We start from the raw sequence: 17457 nt of genomic DNA, 5'->3' as shown, positions 1-17457 counted from the left end.
AAAAAAAATGCTCTTGCTGTGTGATAGAAATACATTTTAAAGAGAATACCTTACTTCAGACTTGGATTCATAATCAAATAAAGTCCCTCTGATCAGCCATTTTGACAGTTTAACTGAGAGGCTTGCACACAGATGCTGTACTAAGCAATCTGTCAGAATCTACAATATATGCAAAAATGTGTGTACTATTTGTATTATCACAGCAACTAGAAGTCCCCACCTTGGACAGGGACTCCATTATGATAGGTACTGTACAAACACAGAACAAAAAATTGTTCCTTGCAATATAAGGGCCGAATCCTGGGTTTCTAAGTTTCTAGCATTAAGACAAAAAATAGCCACACTTCTTCCAAAGTGCCAACTCCTGCAAGTTTCAGGGAGCACACATTGATGGGACTCTGGAGTAGATCTAAAGAATTATCCCTACAAAGTGGGTATTAGCTGCTCTCAAATCTGTCTCAGAAGTGTCATCTGATATACAAAGCACCAAAGGAGTATTTAACCTAACCAAATATAACTCATTCCAGTAGTGTCTGTACATCAGTGAGAAAATGGGGATGGGAAGGTTACTATTAATACATAAGTAAGGCAAGTACAAAACAGATCCTTCTGTTGTTATTGACTCATATTGAACTTTGGTGGGAACCGGAGCTCCAGGTGTTCAAAGGATTAATTGTATCAGTTTACTGAGCCTTAGAAGCATAATCTATTTACTGTGTGAGCTCCTGTAAGTTAGACCTTTAGCTTGTTTAATGGATGACACTCTAGTTGCATGAGGGTGTTTCTAAAAATAATCTATATTCCCACCTCTGGAGTTTCAGTCAGTAACTAGTCAGTAGTTTACTCTTGGGCTACGTCTAGACTGGCATGATTTTCCTCAAATGCTTTTAACGGAAAAGTTTTTCCGTTAAAAGCATTTGTGGAAAAGAGCGTCTAGATTGGCACGGACGCTTTTCCATAAAAGCACTTTTTGCGGAAAAGTGTCCGTGCCAATCTAGATGCAGTTTTGTGCAAGAAAGCCCTAATCGCCATTTTCACCATTGGTGCTTTTTTGCGCAAAACAGTTTTTAGCTGTCTACACTGGCCCTCCTGAGCAAAAACATTTCCGGAAAAGGGCTTTTGCCCAAACGGGAACGTCAAAGCATTTGTGCAAGAAGCACTGATTTCGGACAGTAGAACGTCAGGGCTTTTGCGCAAAATCAAGCAGCCAGTGTAGACAGCTGGCAAGTTTTTGCGCAAAAGCACCTGCTTTTGCGGAAAAACTTGCCAGTCTAGACGCAGCCTTAGAGAGGTAGCATGTTCTGGGGGATAGCCTACAAGCCTGGAAGTCAGGAAAGTTGGGTTTTATTCCCAGTTCTATTACTGGTGTACAGTGTTATTTTGAGCCAGACACTGTCCCTTTCTTTCTCTTCCTTATTTGTGGTTTTCTATTTAGACTGTAATGTTATGGGGGCAAAGGCTACCTTTGGACACTAGTATAATACAAATTAAAAAAAATAATAAGCTGGATATTATTGCCTCATATATATTAATACCTTTTAAATGCCTTTTTTATTTAATAGGTTGATGCACATCTGTTGCGTAGAATCTAAATTTAACTTTCAAGGGATGCTATCAAGGCAATTGTTTATGCAGCATATAGTCAAGATATGCAATATATTTTCAGAGGTTGTCATTGAGTCAAATTCTGGTGCTTGGATTTTAGGAAGAGTTGGGTAACTTTTATGACCATTAATAAAGTCTGTATCTTAATGCCAGTTAAAACTGTAAAGTCACTCAAATCTCACACTTCATAGTACAAGCAGATAAGTCTGAAGGTTTGGAGAAGGAGACACTCGTTGCCTCCACAACTCAGAGCAGCATTACAAAATTGGCCATTATGTGCATTATGGGAGGAATTAACTTTCCTCCATCAGGCACCTGTCATTCTTGGAGGTAGGTTACCTAATTAGATGTACCAAAGATGCATCCCATTTGGCAACACATATGAATCTTGTGCTGTCCTCCAGTGTCAGTAATGGGGAACTTACCTACAGAAAGGATCCACAGCTCCTGAGAAGCAGTTGTTTTGTCTCATCATCCTCTTTGTGATGTAGGAGAGTGTTGTAGATGAAGCAGTGAGCATGACCTCCAGGATGTAAGTGTGCTGAGGATCCATAGATAATTCCAAGGTATAGCGAAAATTGATTTTTAAAACAATTTTGACAGATGATCTCAATGTTTATTTTTAAGATTTTTTTTCTATTTAAATTTTCACAGGTGAACAAAATTATGCTTTCAAGCCTTTTTTTATATTCATCAATTAAAATTTTCACAACTGAGAAACTACGGGAGAAGCTGACAATAGTGGGCCAGACAATAATTATTTAATCACAGCCGACATTGAGATTAATAAAAATAAAGCTTTAGAACAGCTGAAACACAGATTGTCAACATCACACATGTGATAGGATGTATAAACCCTACACTGGTGAGGAAAAGGTTAAGAAGCAACTCTGGGTCCAGAGCCCCACCCAGCTGCCCCTGCTAGGCATGCTCAGTTCAGTTTGGGGATGGCACAGGGCAGCAGTTTTGTGTTGCAAGCTCTTGCCAAGAAGCTGCTGAGGCCTGATGTGGCTGGACCCAGGCTTCACTGCCAAGCCACCCCAGGCCTTTCTGAGGTAGCCAAGCTACCCCAGGCCTTTCTGTCATAGAGGGTGAGGTAGGGTTGCCAGATGTCAAGTTTTGAACCAGACAGTCCAGTATTTGAGCTTTCTGTTCGGGAAACAAATTGAGAAAATATAAACGAGACAGTATAAATGTCCGGTATTTTCTAAATAAGATGTAATGTAGATTGTGATGAAATGTCAAGTGTGTCCAGTATTTTTGTTGGAACTATCTGGCAAGATAGGTTGAGGACAAGATGTGACTACGAGAGGACAGCTTTTGGGAGCTCCAACAGAGAGGACTCCAGGAAGGATTGAGAGGCGAGCTAGGGATACCGACAGAGGAACAGAAGCCAGGGTAGGAAGCAGTCCAGGGAGCAGACATGAGTCCTTGTCAACCTAGGCCACACATTTCGTATTATTGTTTCATTGGGTTCTGGGTTGGAAACTGATGGGATCCCAGCCACTTCAGGGCAACCCTGCTTCTCCCAGCTGCCATAAGTGGCAGCAGCAGTGGGTGCTAGTTCCCCCCCGCCCATTTTGTCATAGGTATTTTTAGTAAACATCAGAGATGGATCACGGGGCTTCTGTGAATTTTTGTTTATTGTCCATGACTTGTCTGTGATGTTTAATAAAAATAACTGTTACAAAATCTTAGCATTAGACATGACTATTGACTTCACTTTGGGCTAGATAGCCATCGACTTCAGCCACTAGGCAAGGCAGCCCTAGACTCTCTCCACTGGGTGATAGAGTCATTGACTCTTGCCACTGGATGACACATCTATTGACTCTAGCTGCTCTGCAAGGCATCCATTGACTCTTGTCACTGGTCAATGCAACTTTTGACTCCTGTCATTTGGTGAAACAGCCATTGACTGTTGCCATGGGGTGATGCAGCCACTGACTCTTGCCATTAGGTGAGGTAGCCATCAGCTGTAGCACTAGATGAGGCAGCCATTGACTCTTGTCAATGGGCATTATGGCCGTCTGACTCTAGCTGCACTAGGCAATATAACAGAGGTCCACTGTCAGGCAGTGCTGCTGGGACTAAACCTGAAACTCCCCTGACAAATGGTGGAGAATTCAAGCATCACCCAATTCCTGTTGAAAGAAACATCAGGCCATTGACTGAATGACCCTAAAGAGGCCATGGATACAGAAAAGTTGCTGAAATGGATGCCAGAGAACCAGCAACAGCAGGTGGCCCAACCACAGTAGCAACTAGGGCAAACACTGCAACACATTGGGGCCCAATAACAACAGCAAATGGCCCAACAACAGCTAATTCAGGAGTTGGCATGTGCATACACCCAGTGTTCAGACCTGGAGGAGTCTGCGCAGTGGTGTAGCGAAGAGGTTGGGGAGGACAGTTGCCCCCGGGCGCCACGCTAGGGGAGGCACCAATTTAGTACCCCTCCACTCCCCCTGTCATCCCTCAGCTCGCCTGCTCCTCCTCCACCCACCGCTACTGGCTGGAGTCTCCTCCTTGCCTCTTTGCCCCCAGCACAACCCTCCTCCATCTCTGCTGGTGAGTTAGTGCAGGGGCCTGGCCCGGCCCCAAACTGGAGGGGGTGGGGGAAGATGTGATACAAGATTCCCCCCCTCCCTCCTATAGTTGGGCTCAGCCATGTGTCATAACACCCTTGCTACGCCTCTGGGCCTACATACGCCTCTGGGGCTTATTATTGTTGCTCTTCTCTGGTCTCTGCAATTTGTCCACATTTTTCCTAAATTGTGTTGCACTGAATTGGACACATTACTCCACCTCAGGCCCACGAATGCTGTGTAGAGTGGCACAGTTACTTCCCATGTCTTACATACAATGCTCCTTTTAATACACCCCAGAATGATTAGAGTTTTTTGCAACTGCATCACATTTCTGGCTCATGTTCAATTTGCAATCTACTAAATGCTATGCCTTTTTCAGCAGTATTATCAACTAGCCAATTATTCCCCATTTTGTAGTTGTGCATTCGATTTGTGCTTCCTGAGTGAAGTACTTTGCATTTATCTTTCTTGAATGTCATTTGTTGAATTCAAACCAATTCTCTAATGTATCAAGTCCCTTTGAATTTTAATCCTGTTCTAAAAAGTGCTTTCAACCCCTCCCAATTTGGTATCATCCAGAGATTTAATAAGGGTCCTTCCATTCCATAATCCAAGTCATTAATGTACCAGCCCATTAATGTACCAGCCCTAAATACAATATCAGTCATAGGAAGAACACATGTGAGTCCCCATTAGATATGCCCTCCCTGTTTGACAGCAAATCTTTGATAACTACTCTTTGGATATAATCCTTCAAACAATAGTGCATCCACCTCATAGTAATTTCATCTAGACCCTATTTTCCTAGTTTGCTTATAAGACTGTCACATAGGTACTGTGCAAATGGTTTACAAATATGTATTAATACTTCATGCTTCTAACACATTTCATCATAGATGCATGCACTTCTAAGGTCAGAAGGGATCATCATAATCTATTCTATTCTGACCTCCTATACATTGCAGGCCACAGAACCTCACCCACCCACTCCTGTAATAGATGCATAACCTTAGGCTGAATTACTAAAGTCCTCAAATCATGATTTAAAGACTTCAAGGTACAGAGAATCCACCATTTATACTAGTTTAAATACAGCAAGTGATGCAGGTCCCATGCTGTAGAGGAAGGCAAACCCCCCCAGTGTCCTTCCCAATCTGACCCAGGGGAAAAAATCCTTCCCAATCCCAAATATGGCAATTAGTTAGACCCTGAGCATGCAGGCAGGACCCATTAGGCAGACATCTGAGAAAGAATTCCCCACAGTAACTCAGAACCCTCCCCATCTAGTGTCCTATCACTGACCTTTGGAGATATTTGCTTCTAGAAGTCACACACCAGCTGTATGCCCTGGCTGGCAGTCTCATTATATCATCTCCTCCATAAATTTACCAAATTCAGACTTGAATCCAGTTAGGTCTCAAAATGCTTTACAAAGGAGAGCAAGTAAAATTTCCCCCATTTTAGAAAATAGAAAAACTGAAAGGAAGGAAAATTAAATGAGAGCCAGGACGAGAGCCCAGAATTTCCCTCCTGACTCCCATGCCTATGCTTATCTACCAGAGCATGCAGCCCTGCTAGTTCACAATTTACAATCCCGGATGTACACATACTGGAAGGAGGCTGATGTGCACAGTTTTTTCACTATGAATCTTAGTATTTAAAGACGTTTGGCAAAGCAGCAAAAATTAGATTGGGAGGGCTGAATAGAATAATCCTGGATGTTAAAGTCTTGATAGAAGCAATCTCATGACAGATCAACATGATGTTGTTCCTTTAAAATTTGAGATTAGTACATAAACCAATATCATGCACTCCTTTGTTCGCCTGACTGTTTTGTTCAATAATGTTTTGTACTTCCCTGTGTTTTTTGGCAAAGGTTCATATCCTCAACCTTGAGTAAACATTAAATTCAATCGAACAGTTCTTGTCATTAAATGTTTTCTGAAGTTCAGTACACACTGAATGTATCTTGAAGCAAGATGATTGGAATCTACAACTCTGACTGAACCAGCCAGTGAAAGGTGCTGCTATACGTACCAAAAATTTAGTGCTTCGCTAACAACCATTTTAGATGTTGCAAACTTGATTTTCCTCTTTGTAAACATAATGAAGGACATATCTTGCTTCTGCCTAACTTTATCATCCTTGTGGAAACAGATGGTGCAGGCTTACAAATGTATCTGTGGTATTTTCTCAGTGACTCATACAGCAGAACAACAGGATTCAGACTGTAACAGGCAGCCAACCAAGATGGACGTAACTTTACTTGAGGAGCAATATGACTGTATAAAACAGAAGCAAAAGCAGCAAACACACATTATTGTGTTTAAAACAGGTATGCTTCAGATTCATAGACCAAGACTTACAAATGTAGAGGGGTAAAGGAAACTCATATAACTCTTCATTAACGTAAGATGCATTTGAATGCTTATGCATAGCTTGCAAGGAAAGTACAAAGTAGACTGTTTTCACACGGATGTATTTTTTTGTTTTGTTAGCAAATAAATTATAATAGGAAGCACTGAAACACTTTTCAATGCTTGTTTGAGGTGGTTTTATGTAGTTTAAAATAGTTTTATGTAAGTTACATGCAACTCTTGATATTGCATAACTTACATAAGCATTTTCTTAATGCTTCCATATGGTTAACCTAACAATACTGTATTGTCTTGTACCTTTTTGTTCTTTTTGCCTCATGGAAGTAGTTTCACTTTATATTATTTTGAATATGTGCTCACAGGAAAAACAAATGACATGTGACACTTAGCTGCCACATCACACAGGTTTTGTTACAACCAATATCAGCAATGTTTTAATTTTTTATTAGAATACTGTTTGCAAATATTATATTGCTTTGCTTCTTTTCTTTCTAAGCTGATCTGAAGAGCAATGAAACTAAACAAAGTAATTTAAGCTTCTTTAGTTAAATAGTTGAAACATGAGTAGAATAATTGTGATTTAACAGAGTTTGGTGTTTATTTCAAAGGTGAGTGAAGCAGATCTGAACCCTCCAAACCTGTTTCCAAACCAAATTTGGTGTGAGCGTCAAAATAATTTAGTCTATTAGAGTATGTCTACACTACAAAGTTAATTCGAACTAACAGCCGTTAGTTCAAATTAACTTTAATAGGGGCTACACATACAAACCACTAGTTCAAATTTAAATTGAACTAGCGGAGCGCTTAATTCGAACTAGGTAAACCTCATTCTACGAGGAGTAACGCCTAGTTCAAATTAAGGGCTGTGTAGCCACTTAATTCGAACTAGTTGGAGGCTAGACCTTCCCAGGTTGCCCTAGTGGCCACTCTGGGCCAACCCAGGGAAACTCTTCTGCCCCCCTCCCGGCTCCGGAACCCTCACAGGGGCACGGTCTGGCTACAGTGCTTCTGCCAGTTGCAAGCCTACCAGCACCCAGCCAGCAGACCCTGCACCTGGCACAACATGAGCTAGCCATCTGCTGCCACCCAGCCCTCTGCCTCTTCCCAGGACCAGGCTGGCGGATCCCAGGAGCCTGCCCGGGGCTGCAAGAGGTGGGCACCCGCCTGGTCTAGTGCGGAGATCGTGGATCTCATCGAGGTTTGGGGGGAGGCCTCCAACGTCCACAATCTCCACACTAGACACAGGAATGCAGCCATCTAGGACAGAATAGCTGCCAGCCTGGCCACCAAAGGCCCCATGTGAACCCAGGAGCAGGTTTGCATGAAAATCAAGTTGGTCCAGTGAGATCCCCGACCCTGAGCCCTGAGCTTAGAACATAAGAATGGTCGTACTGGGTCAGACCAAAGGTCCATCTAGCCCAGTAGCCTGTCTGCCAACAGTGGCCAGCACCAAGTACCCCGGAGGGGATGGACCAAAGACAATGACCAAGTGATTTGTCTCATGCCATCCATGTCCAGCCTTCTACAAACAGAGGCCAGGGACACCGTTCCTACACCCTGGCTAATAGCACTCCATGGACCCAATCTCCATGAATTTATCTAACTTCTCTTTAAACTCTGTTATAGTTCTAGCCTTCACAGCCTCCTGTGGCAAGGAGTTCCACAGGTTGACTATGTGCTGTGTGAAGAAGAACTTTCGCTTATTAGTTTTAAACCTGCTGCCCAATAATTTCATTTGGTGTCCTCTAGTCCTTATATTATGGGAACTAATGAAGAACTTTTCTTTATTCACCCTCTCCACACCACTCATGCTTTTATAGACCTCTATCATATCCTCCCTCAGTCTCCTCTTTTCTAAGCTGAAAAGTCCCAATCTCTTTAGCCTCTCTTCATATTGGACTTGTTCCAAACCCCTAATCATTTTAGTTGCCCTTTTCTGCACCCTTTCCAAGGCCAAAATATATTTTTTGAGGTGAGGAGACCACATCTGTACACAGCACTGAACATATAGCGTACCATAGTTTTATACTTCCTCTCCTCCTTCTTCCCCTGGCTTCCCCTTTCCAGCTCTCTCCTCCCAGGTTTCCTCCTCCGCTTTCCCACCCACTCTCTTCCCCTCTCCCACCTCCTTTTCCCAGTCTCCCCAGAGGTTAATCCCCCGACCCCCAGTTTTGTTAAATAAAGAGAGTTTCTATTTTTGCCCACACGTGTCCTTTATTTTTTACATCAGGAAGGGGGGCTAGGGAGGGGTAAGTGGAAGGAGGTGAGGGAGGAATGGGGCACGAGCCCCTGATGGGGAGGACTGGGGTGGCTCTGCGGGCTCCTCAGGGTGGAAGCTCTCCTGTAGGGCCTCCTGGAGCCTGAGAGCCCCCCAATTGACCCCCCCCCCCAGATGGCAGCCTGCGGCAAGTGCAGCTGGGCTGATGGCCAAGTGCTGTGATGTGCCGAGTGTGGGCACTCAGGGCACTCCAAGACAGGACTGCTTTGCTGTCCCTCATTGAGTTAGACAAGCAAGCGGGGAACCCTGAGAACTGTCTGTCTGAGGTGGGGGTCGGGTCCCTTTAAGCACAGCCCTCGGCTAGCCTGAGGCAGCAGCTCCACACTCTAAGTCCTAACCTGATGCCCTTCCGGCACTGGTTCCGGCCAGCCTTAACTTCGGTTGAGGGTCCACTCAGTGTGAACATGCTAATTCAAATTAGTTTTTAGGGCTAGATGCACTAATTTGTATTAGCTTATTTCAAATTAACTAATTCGAATTAAGTTAGTTAAAATTAGTGCTATAGTGTAGATATACCCTTACTTACTTTACATTTTCCTGTGGATTTTGCTGCAGTTCTGGATTCTAGCTGGATGCAGAAGTGCCAAAACATTAAATAATAATGTAATTAAATAATATGTAACAGATGCAGTTATTTATCTCTTTTCATCCAAAGGCATTGGAAGATAAATATTTCCATGAAGAGGAAAAGTATACACATATAGACAAATCAATTTATCTAACACTGAACTACAACTACTTTTGGAGTGAAACACCTCTATTGTTTCACAGAACACAGCAACAATACAAAACAGTTTAGGAGAGGAAGTGAAATGAACTGGATCCAAATGAAATTCCAGAAAGACTTCACATAAATGGAGTGCAATTATCTGAGTTGAAATTTGGCCAGCACACCAAAACACAATCTTCCAGATACATGAAATTTTTGAAAGAATAACATTTGGGAGGGCAGCAAATTTATATTATAGAGGATGGTTACACAGGTGGCTCTGTTTCTTTTTCTCTGAGAGATCCCAGAGAGTAACAGTGGCTATATCTATACTCGCAACGTCTTGTGCGAGAAATATGCAAATGAGGCTAAGTGTGGAATATCACCGAGCCACATTTGCATACCTAATGAGCCATGATTTTTGCAGAAGAGGCTCTTGCACCAGAAGGAGCTGTCTACACTGCCCCTTTTTGTGCAAGAAAAACCCTCTTGCGCAATGCCATAATTCCTGAAAATAATCAGCGTAACGGCATTGCGCAAAAGGGTTTTTCTTGATAAGTCTTGGTACTGGATGGTCACTTCCCGCCTCTGTTTGCTACAGCCCTGATTTGGGGATCTTTAGAACACTTTCTAGATTTATCTTTCTCCCAGGTTTTCAATTTGTGAGTAAGTAAGTCATCTGATAACGTAACAGCCTTCTTCTCCCGTCCTGTGACACACATAATGACACTTCGGTCTCCTCATGATATTCAGGAACAAAAGGTGGCAGGCTTTGAAAATCTTCACTCAGGAAAAATAGGTCAATGAACTCATTATTTATCATAAACTAGGAAATGAAAAGATATTGTTTACTCTGGGAATTAGTCTGGGAGGGGCACCCAAAGTACACTACAGAAGACAGTCATCTACATTAACCATGTGGGCCATGCCTATAGAAAGCTTCTTAAGCTTCTGTGAAATTTAATTAACCTGTGTCACTCAGAAACCTTGAAAAATGTAAAGACCTACAATCATAGTGCTTTTATATTGAAGTGCAAGTATAAAGGCCTAAACAAAAAATACACTTGCAATAAAACCATTATATACAATTGTTGACCCCCAAAAAATATCCATTCAGAGCAAGAAGAGAAAGATTAAAATAACGAATTTACCTTGGAATGGTGGGGAGTATGTAATAAACTGCTAATATATCTTACTACATAACCTCCACAGTTCTGTTAAAAGGCCATTACTGAGTTCTATGGACTATTGCAGCTCCTGAATGTGAGAAAATGGGATGGCATGTCTATCTTCAGAGCAAAAAACTTTATATCCTTTCTCTGTGTTCAGAGAGCAGACCTTTTAAAAGAAGAATTTTGAAAAAAATCAGAGGGCTTTGTTGCTGTTTTGAGTGCTGCCATTGAAAGACATGGATCTGACACACCTCAAGTAGTTCATTGTAAAGACCGCTACACCAAAGGAAAACCAATTTCAGTATTTGTAACAACACAATCCTATTCACTTTTGACAACACTGCTTTGATTTCAAATCCAAGGCTGACAGGTTTCATTGCACTATCTAGCCCTATGAACTATTTTAAATGACTGGATCCTTTTATGTCAAAATATAATCTACTGTGTTCTGTCCCTAACATTTCTATTTTAATAACCTTCAGACTACCTTCCCCAGCTGGCCCATTGCTGGCGGCTGCGCGGGGCTTCCCCCGCCTCCCTGCAAAGTGGCGGAGGGTTTGCCACTCACCGCGCCGTTCCCCGCTGATTCCCCCTCGCCGGACACCTTGCCCCCTCTCCTCTGCCCCTGCTTGCAGGCCCCCCCCCCCCTCACTGGATGCAGTGCAGGTCCCGGCAGACCTGTCACGGGGCAAACTCCCAGCCCAATCCCCCTCCCCTCTTCTCCCCTTCCCTTCCACAGAGCCAAACACCTCCTCTCTCTACTGTAACCCCGTCCTCTTTCTCCCCCAACCTTATGTCCCGGTCCCAACAGACACCACCGCTTGAAACGCAACCCCCATCTTTTCCATTATTTTCAATGGGAAAATTGACCCCACTTAACACAATCATTTTCTGAAACATATCTATAATGTTAAATGAGGAATTACTGTAGTAGTAGTTACATAACACTTCAAATATTTATTAATGTTTCCTCATAACACCTCTCTGAGATTAGCTAATAAATATTATTCTCTATTTTATAAATAAGAAAATTGAGACACTGATGTTCCGTGATTGGCCCATGGCCTCAGTCAGCAGCACACATGAACAGAACTCATTCCCTGGTCCCTGGCTGACCATATCATTTTGCTTTAAATGAAACACTGGCAGATCCTACCCTTTGTCCCTGTCAGCCGATGGTTGGTGCAGTGTGTGTGTGTGTTACACCCAAGTCTTCAACTGCTGGGACACAAAGTCCTGTCGCAGCGGGCAGCCTAGAGAGGCTGACGGGCGCCTCGAGTTTAATGTCCGTGTCTTTAACCTCTAGGACCAGGTTCCTTCACAGTGGGCAGCCAACAGGCTGACGCCCCAGAATTTACAGGGAGAACTTATTACACCTCAGATTTTGACTGCTAGGATACATGATCCCTTCACAGTGGGCAGCCTAAGGAAGGCTGAGAGATGCCCCTACGGATCTGTCCTCTGGAAACGACACGATTCAAATGCCCAGCTCTGCCTGTATCTGTCCCTTATGACCGGCTGGAGTTCTTTTAAATTGTGTTTGGTTCTGTTACAGCAACTAAAGGAGTCAGGTTAAAGCTTAAACAGTTACAGGTTTATTAAAGAAGCTTATAAATCATATTGCTACAATGGCTATTGCTCTATTTCTTAACTGCTAGCAAATATAAATTTTAAAAATGGTTACAAAGAAAATAAAGATAGAAAATAGAAATAATGGTATCAAGTAACAGCTTAATCTTTAAAGAGCTCTAAATGTATGTGTACACTTAAGACAAAAGACACATTCAGGTACAATTTTTACCCCCTTCTGTGCCTCTCGACTCCAGTGTATCAGGCCAGGGCCGGTCCCTCAATTCCTAGGAAAGACGAATATGAGGTGGGCGTCCCCGTGGAACCTCGGGAGGTCAATCACATAACCCGACCAGCAGATATATGGTAGATTGACGCTCAGAGTAAGTGTGCTGCTGAACCCATTTTTATACCCATAGGGGCCCGTATCCTCTTTTTTATTTAAGATGCCTAATTGTGTTGGTTCGTCTTTGTGACGCCAGTTCTTACAAGGGAGTTTCAACTTGATTTACACTTGCAAAAGAAATAACTAAATTGTGAGTACTGGACATTCTTTACTGGGCGAGAAATTTCTCCCCCTGGACAAGTGTGTGTTCGTATCAATAAAGGTTTCAGTCAAGGGCACTCCTTGGCAGCCTTTTGGTCAGCAATTGGCGTATCTCTGTTTACAGCCATCCAGGGTCACAGCAGCCAGCATATCTGGGCCTTCTGTCAAGGCTTCAAATACTATGCTGATCTTACTGCTCTCTCTATGCTCTGTGTGCTCCAGGCAAGCAAAGATGGATGTTACGGGGTGGGGGGGGGGGTCCTGTCTGGCTACAGTCCCCTGTGCAATATCATTAAATTTGATGATGTGTAGGAGTAAAGTTAGGACAGAAAATGGCTCTAGCTGTCTCATTAACTTGAGGTCACAATATATGTAATGCTGCTTTCTTGCCACCTGCCTGATTTAAAATAAAGTGCCTGTATTAGGTGACTGTGGAAGGTATTTATTTTTAGCTTCCTTCTTTTGGGTAAGGAAACATCAAAAAATGAAAGTCATCGATGAGAGAAAAAAACAAGGTAGTAGATTCTTTCAGTTGCAGCTATTTTGTGCCCCTCAGATGACACAAAGTGGATAGAATTTGTCCCTAAATGGACAGGCAGGAATTCCTCTGGCATTGGTAAGCTATTTATCTTGACCAGCTAATACATGTTAAAACTTCAACTGCCTTGTCTACACTAGGAGTTTATCATGGGATAGGTCTCACCTGTCAGCTAACACGTGGTCAAAATATATTTTTTCCTAATATAGATGAATGTGCATTTGGTAATATGATGTCTATGATGCAGTTGTGTAGTTCCAATACAATCTGGTAGAGGGCAGGAAACCACATAAACACTAGTCCATTAAAAAAAAAAAGACTAGTAGCACCTTAAAGACTAACAAAACATGTAGATGATATCATGAGCTTTCTTGGGCGCAACCCACTTCTTCAGATGACAGGAGTATTAGAAGTCCAGATCCAAGGCTAAGTTTGTTATAAGCTTTAGTATGTTAGAACTAGCTATGCATGTTTTGTTATTTAAAATTTGTAATTCACGTTTTTTTCTGCCTTTTTTCACTTGCAATCACTTAAATCCTACTGTTTGCACTTAATAAAATCACTTTTATTTACCATCAAGCCCAGTGTACATAACTGTTACCTGGGGGAGCAATCAGTGTGTACATCCTTCTTTCATTGTTAAAGGGGGCTTTCCTGAGTGATTTATTTAGGGTTCTGATCACATTTCTGGGTTGGGTTCCTAGAAGCTATGCCCAGAACTACAGTCTCCTCAGATCTGAAAAGACTCATGTCTGTATTGCTCTTCGGGGTGGGAGTGGTAATCTCAGCTCTGTGCCTTGACTGGGGGAGACCAGGAGATCTGGCCCAGCAGGACAAGGTGGTGAGAAGCCCCAGAGAGCAAGGAGGAAAGTGTCAGTGGCTTTGTCAGCACACTGAGAGGCACCCCCAAGGAATCTTCTGTGACCACACCCCATCACAGTCATCTAGTTTATTGGATTTTCTGCTATAGCTAATGTCAGTATTTCCTTTATAAGTCTCCATTATTACTTTACTGATGGAGCACCATCTGAGTACTCAGGCCTTTGCAGATCCGAAACATTTCCCCTCTGTAGCCACATCTTTTAATCCATGGGTTCCCAAACTGGAGGGCGTGCCCCCCTGAGGGGCATGAAGAAATGCTGGGGGGGGGGGGCACAGGGCAACCCAGCTCCCCCATCAACCTCCCCCCCCCCCCAAGTGTTGCTGCTATTTTTGTTTTTCTGACCCATTCAGTTCCTTTTTTTTCTCAACAAGTTTTGATGCTATTGGGAGGATGGGGTGGGGGGGCGTGAGGGTTTCTCAAAAATAAAAAACGGGGCATGAAGCCAAAAAGTTTGGGAACCACTGCTTCAATCAGACACAGAAAAAAAGTTTAGACACATTGACTCCTTATAGCCTCTACAGTTGAGTTTATACCATGCAGTTGGATTGTTAATTTTTGCTAATGTAAAAATGTAGAAATAAACATTTTCTTCACAGGCGAGAATCATCCTGTTCATGAGGAATCAACGGTCAATGCAATTTTACTCAATAAGAAAATAAGGAAACCAAAAGAATTTAAAGAACACATTCCTGTCAGAAAGATCACCCTGGAATTAACTTATAATGACAATGTACAAGACAGTTCACTATGGCGTACTCACCTGGGAATCCACCGCCTACTACAAACTGATTGTCAGAAGGCTCCATGTGATCTTGCCCACTTCAAAAACAAACAGATTAGCTTTGACAATGAAAGACTGACTGTGAAAGAAAACGTCATGCTGCCTTATGAAAAACCACTAGCAGCAAGGGAACAACCCACAGTATCACTCAATGAACTGGAAAATTCAAGTATGTTAAACAGTCCCACTGAAGAAAAGAGCAACTCCATTTCAGGCATCTGCCAGAAGTCTCCTCTGAGGTCAGTCTCCTCAGGAATTTGGACACACCAACAGGTTTCATCCAGAAAATTTGTACCAATATCCAGCAAATTAAGCTATTACCCTTTTCCTCAGAAAAAGACACCCAGGATCTCAGAAGCTGCAAGAAGATTGGGATTATATGTCTCACCATAAAAAAAATCAGTAATGTGTAAAGTTTAGTTAAAATTTAAAATAAAATTTCAGTTAAGTAATTTTTCAAAGTAATTTTGATTTATTTGCTAAGGAGCTTGTACTTTATATAGTAAGAATTTGCATGGGTCCAGGAATGTATTTTAGAGGTTTACAGAGTAAAAGGTCTGTTAGATGAGTTGCAATGTCATAAAGCTTATTGGACAATAAAAAATTGACACTTAGAGCATTATCATGATTATTCATACTAATTTTGTATCTTCAAATATAGGAACAACTAATGTTAACTCATTTTGCAATGATTTTTTTTCTAAATCCAAATTTTTGATTTTTGAGGGACAAGAATTCTATCATAGTGAGATTACAAATCAATTGAAAAAGCTGTAGTGAAGATTATCACATTCAAAAACAACTCATGAAGCAATTAGACTGAATTCCAGCGCTGTATAATTCAGTTAGCTATCTAAACAAGCAAAAAATGAATTGGGTTTTAGAACAACAATAACAAGGGTGATTAATACATTCTAATTAATCTTTGGTTTTATTATTCCTTTTTGTTTTCACAAGTTATTTGATTGGTTTTCCTGTTTGTATTCTAATTCAGTGAATAAAACCATCACACCATATTTCAGTTGCTGTTTTTAATGGCATTAAATATAGTAAATATCCAAATACTTTACCTTTTCATAAGTCCCTCATACTACTAATTGTGTTTCTTCCAACTGTGAATTAGAAATGCACCTATCTTTTTGTTGTTGTTGCCATAGTAAGATGAATTAGTCAGGATGGCACATGGTTATCAGTCAAAGAACTGATGCTAGTTAACAAATGTACAAAATAAACCAGATATACAGTATGTCTTTCCAAGGGACATGGTGGAAAAACAATTTTGTGGGTCATTTAAAAATGGAATGAGCAAAGACCTAGAAAATACTGAACACTATGTGGAATTATTTTGCAAAGGCCAGGGGATGAGCTAGAAAACTTAGAACATCAATTCCATGTCTTACTTCTCATTCTTTGATACTCTGTTTCAAAAATAAGCTATTGTGCTTCAATATTAGATTTGGTACTGAAATGCAAACTTTCCATTTGACTTGTTGCACAGACAAAGCTACTGAAGGACTTTGTACAGGGAAATTGATCAGCACTTATTTAGCAGAGTATGAATTTCATATATTTTAGAGCTTTTATAGCTACGACAATAAAAATCCCTCGTGGGGATATCCTATTCTAGAATAAAAGTATATACAGAATATATAGTATTTCAGCTACATTATGGGTTAAAAAGGCTTTTGTAGGCTACCCTGGGACTCTAATAACATTGTATCTATGGCCTGGTCTACACTAGTACCTGAGTCCGAAATTAGCCCGAATTTGTCAAATTTGTAAGTGATGCGTCCACACTACCGAGTCTTTTATTTCAGAATACAAGGCCGTGGAATTCAAACTCTGCAGTCCTGCTTTTCATGAAGAGTAATGCTATTCCCAAACCTGTAAGTTTGAAATGACATTAGTGTGGATGCTCCAGTGCTGCTAAATCAAACTTATTGGCCTCTGTGAGGTTTCTCGCAGTTCCCTAGAGTCCTTCCTGTGGCATTGATTCTGAGGTAGCATGTCCACATTAATGAAGCCTGCCTCAGACTACATTTGGTTCTTCCGTGTAGTGAGAACACAGAACTTTGAATCTGTAAAATTGGGTGCAAAGAAGTCAAACCTAGTAAATTCAGACTAATCACCTAGTGTAGACATGGCCTAAGGGAAAATGCATTCCAAGTTCCAAATAACTGACTTACAAACAAAATTTTGGAACATGACCCATTTGTAAGTTGGGGACTTCCTGTACCAGTTGCCATTCAACTTCCCCTCTAGACAAGCCTTCAAATAAGATCTGAATAAGTGGGGCACTTGCTTTATAAGACAAACTTCAAGGAAATATAGTTTCCAAATAACCATAATAATATGATATTAAAACTGCTTTACAAATATTAATGAACACTATACAAAATTAATTGT

At 41.6% G+C, this 17457-nt stretch overlaps 1 protein-coding gene across 2 annotated transcripts; it reads left to right on the top strand.

The window, feature by feature from the left end:
* Window positions 1–6287: 6287 nt before the first annotated feature.
* On the top strand, window positions 6288–16067 carry C2H9orf152 (chromosome 2 C9orf152 homolog). 2 transcript variants are annotated; one of them, XR_012902129.2, is made up of 3 exons: window positions 6391–6531; window positions 12560–12685; window positions 14867–15007. XR_012902129.2 is itself a non-coding variant. In XM_006120553.5 (2 exons), exons 1-2 carry the CDS (start codon window positions 6303–6305, stop codon window positions 15442–15444), a joined length of 807 nt encoding a protein of 268 aa, XP_006120615.3. In that variant the 5' UTR covers window positions 6288–6302; the 3' UTR covers window positions 15445–16067. The 2 variants fall into 2 exon arrangements, 1 of the variants encoding a protein (XP_006120615.3); XM_006120553.5 differs by lacking the exon at window positions 12560–12685 and having other exon boundaries at window positions 6288–6531; window positions 14867–16067.
* Window positions 16068–17457: the final 1390 nt, after the last annotated feature.

This window comes from Pelodiscus sinensis, chromosome 2, assembly GCF_052426305.1.
Source record: "Pelodiscus sinensis isolate ZL-2025 chromosome 2, ASM5242630v1, whole genome shotgun sequence".
Classification (NCBI taxonomy): Eukaryota; Metazoa; Chordata; order Testudines; family Trionychidae; genus Pelodiscus; species Pelodiscus sinensis.
The sequence above is the reverse complement of the archived record's forward strand: the minus strand, read 5'-3'. Positions and strand labels throughout refer to the sequence as shown.

Coding starts and splice junctions, on each gene's coding strand:
- C2H9orf152 (XM_006120553.5), top strand. CDS start 6,303: ATGAAGGACATATCTTGCTTCTGCCTAACTTTATCATCCTTGTGGAAA. Junction 6,532..14,866: donor CATTATTGTGTTTAAAACAG/GTATGCTTCAGA, acceptor TTTTCTTCACAG/GCGAGAATCATCCTGTTCAT.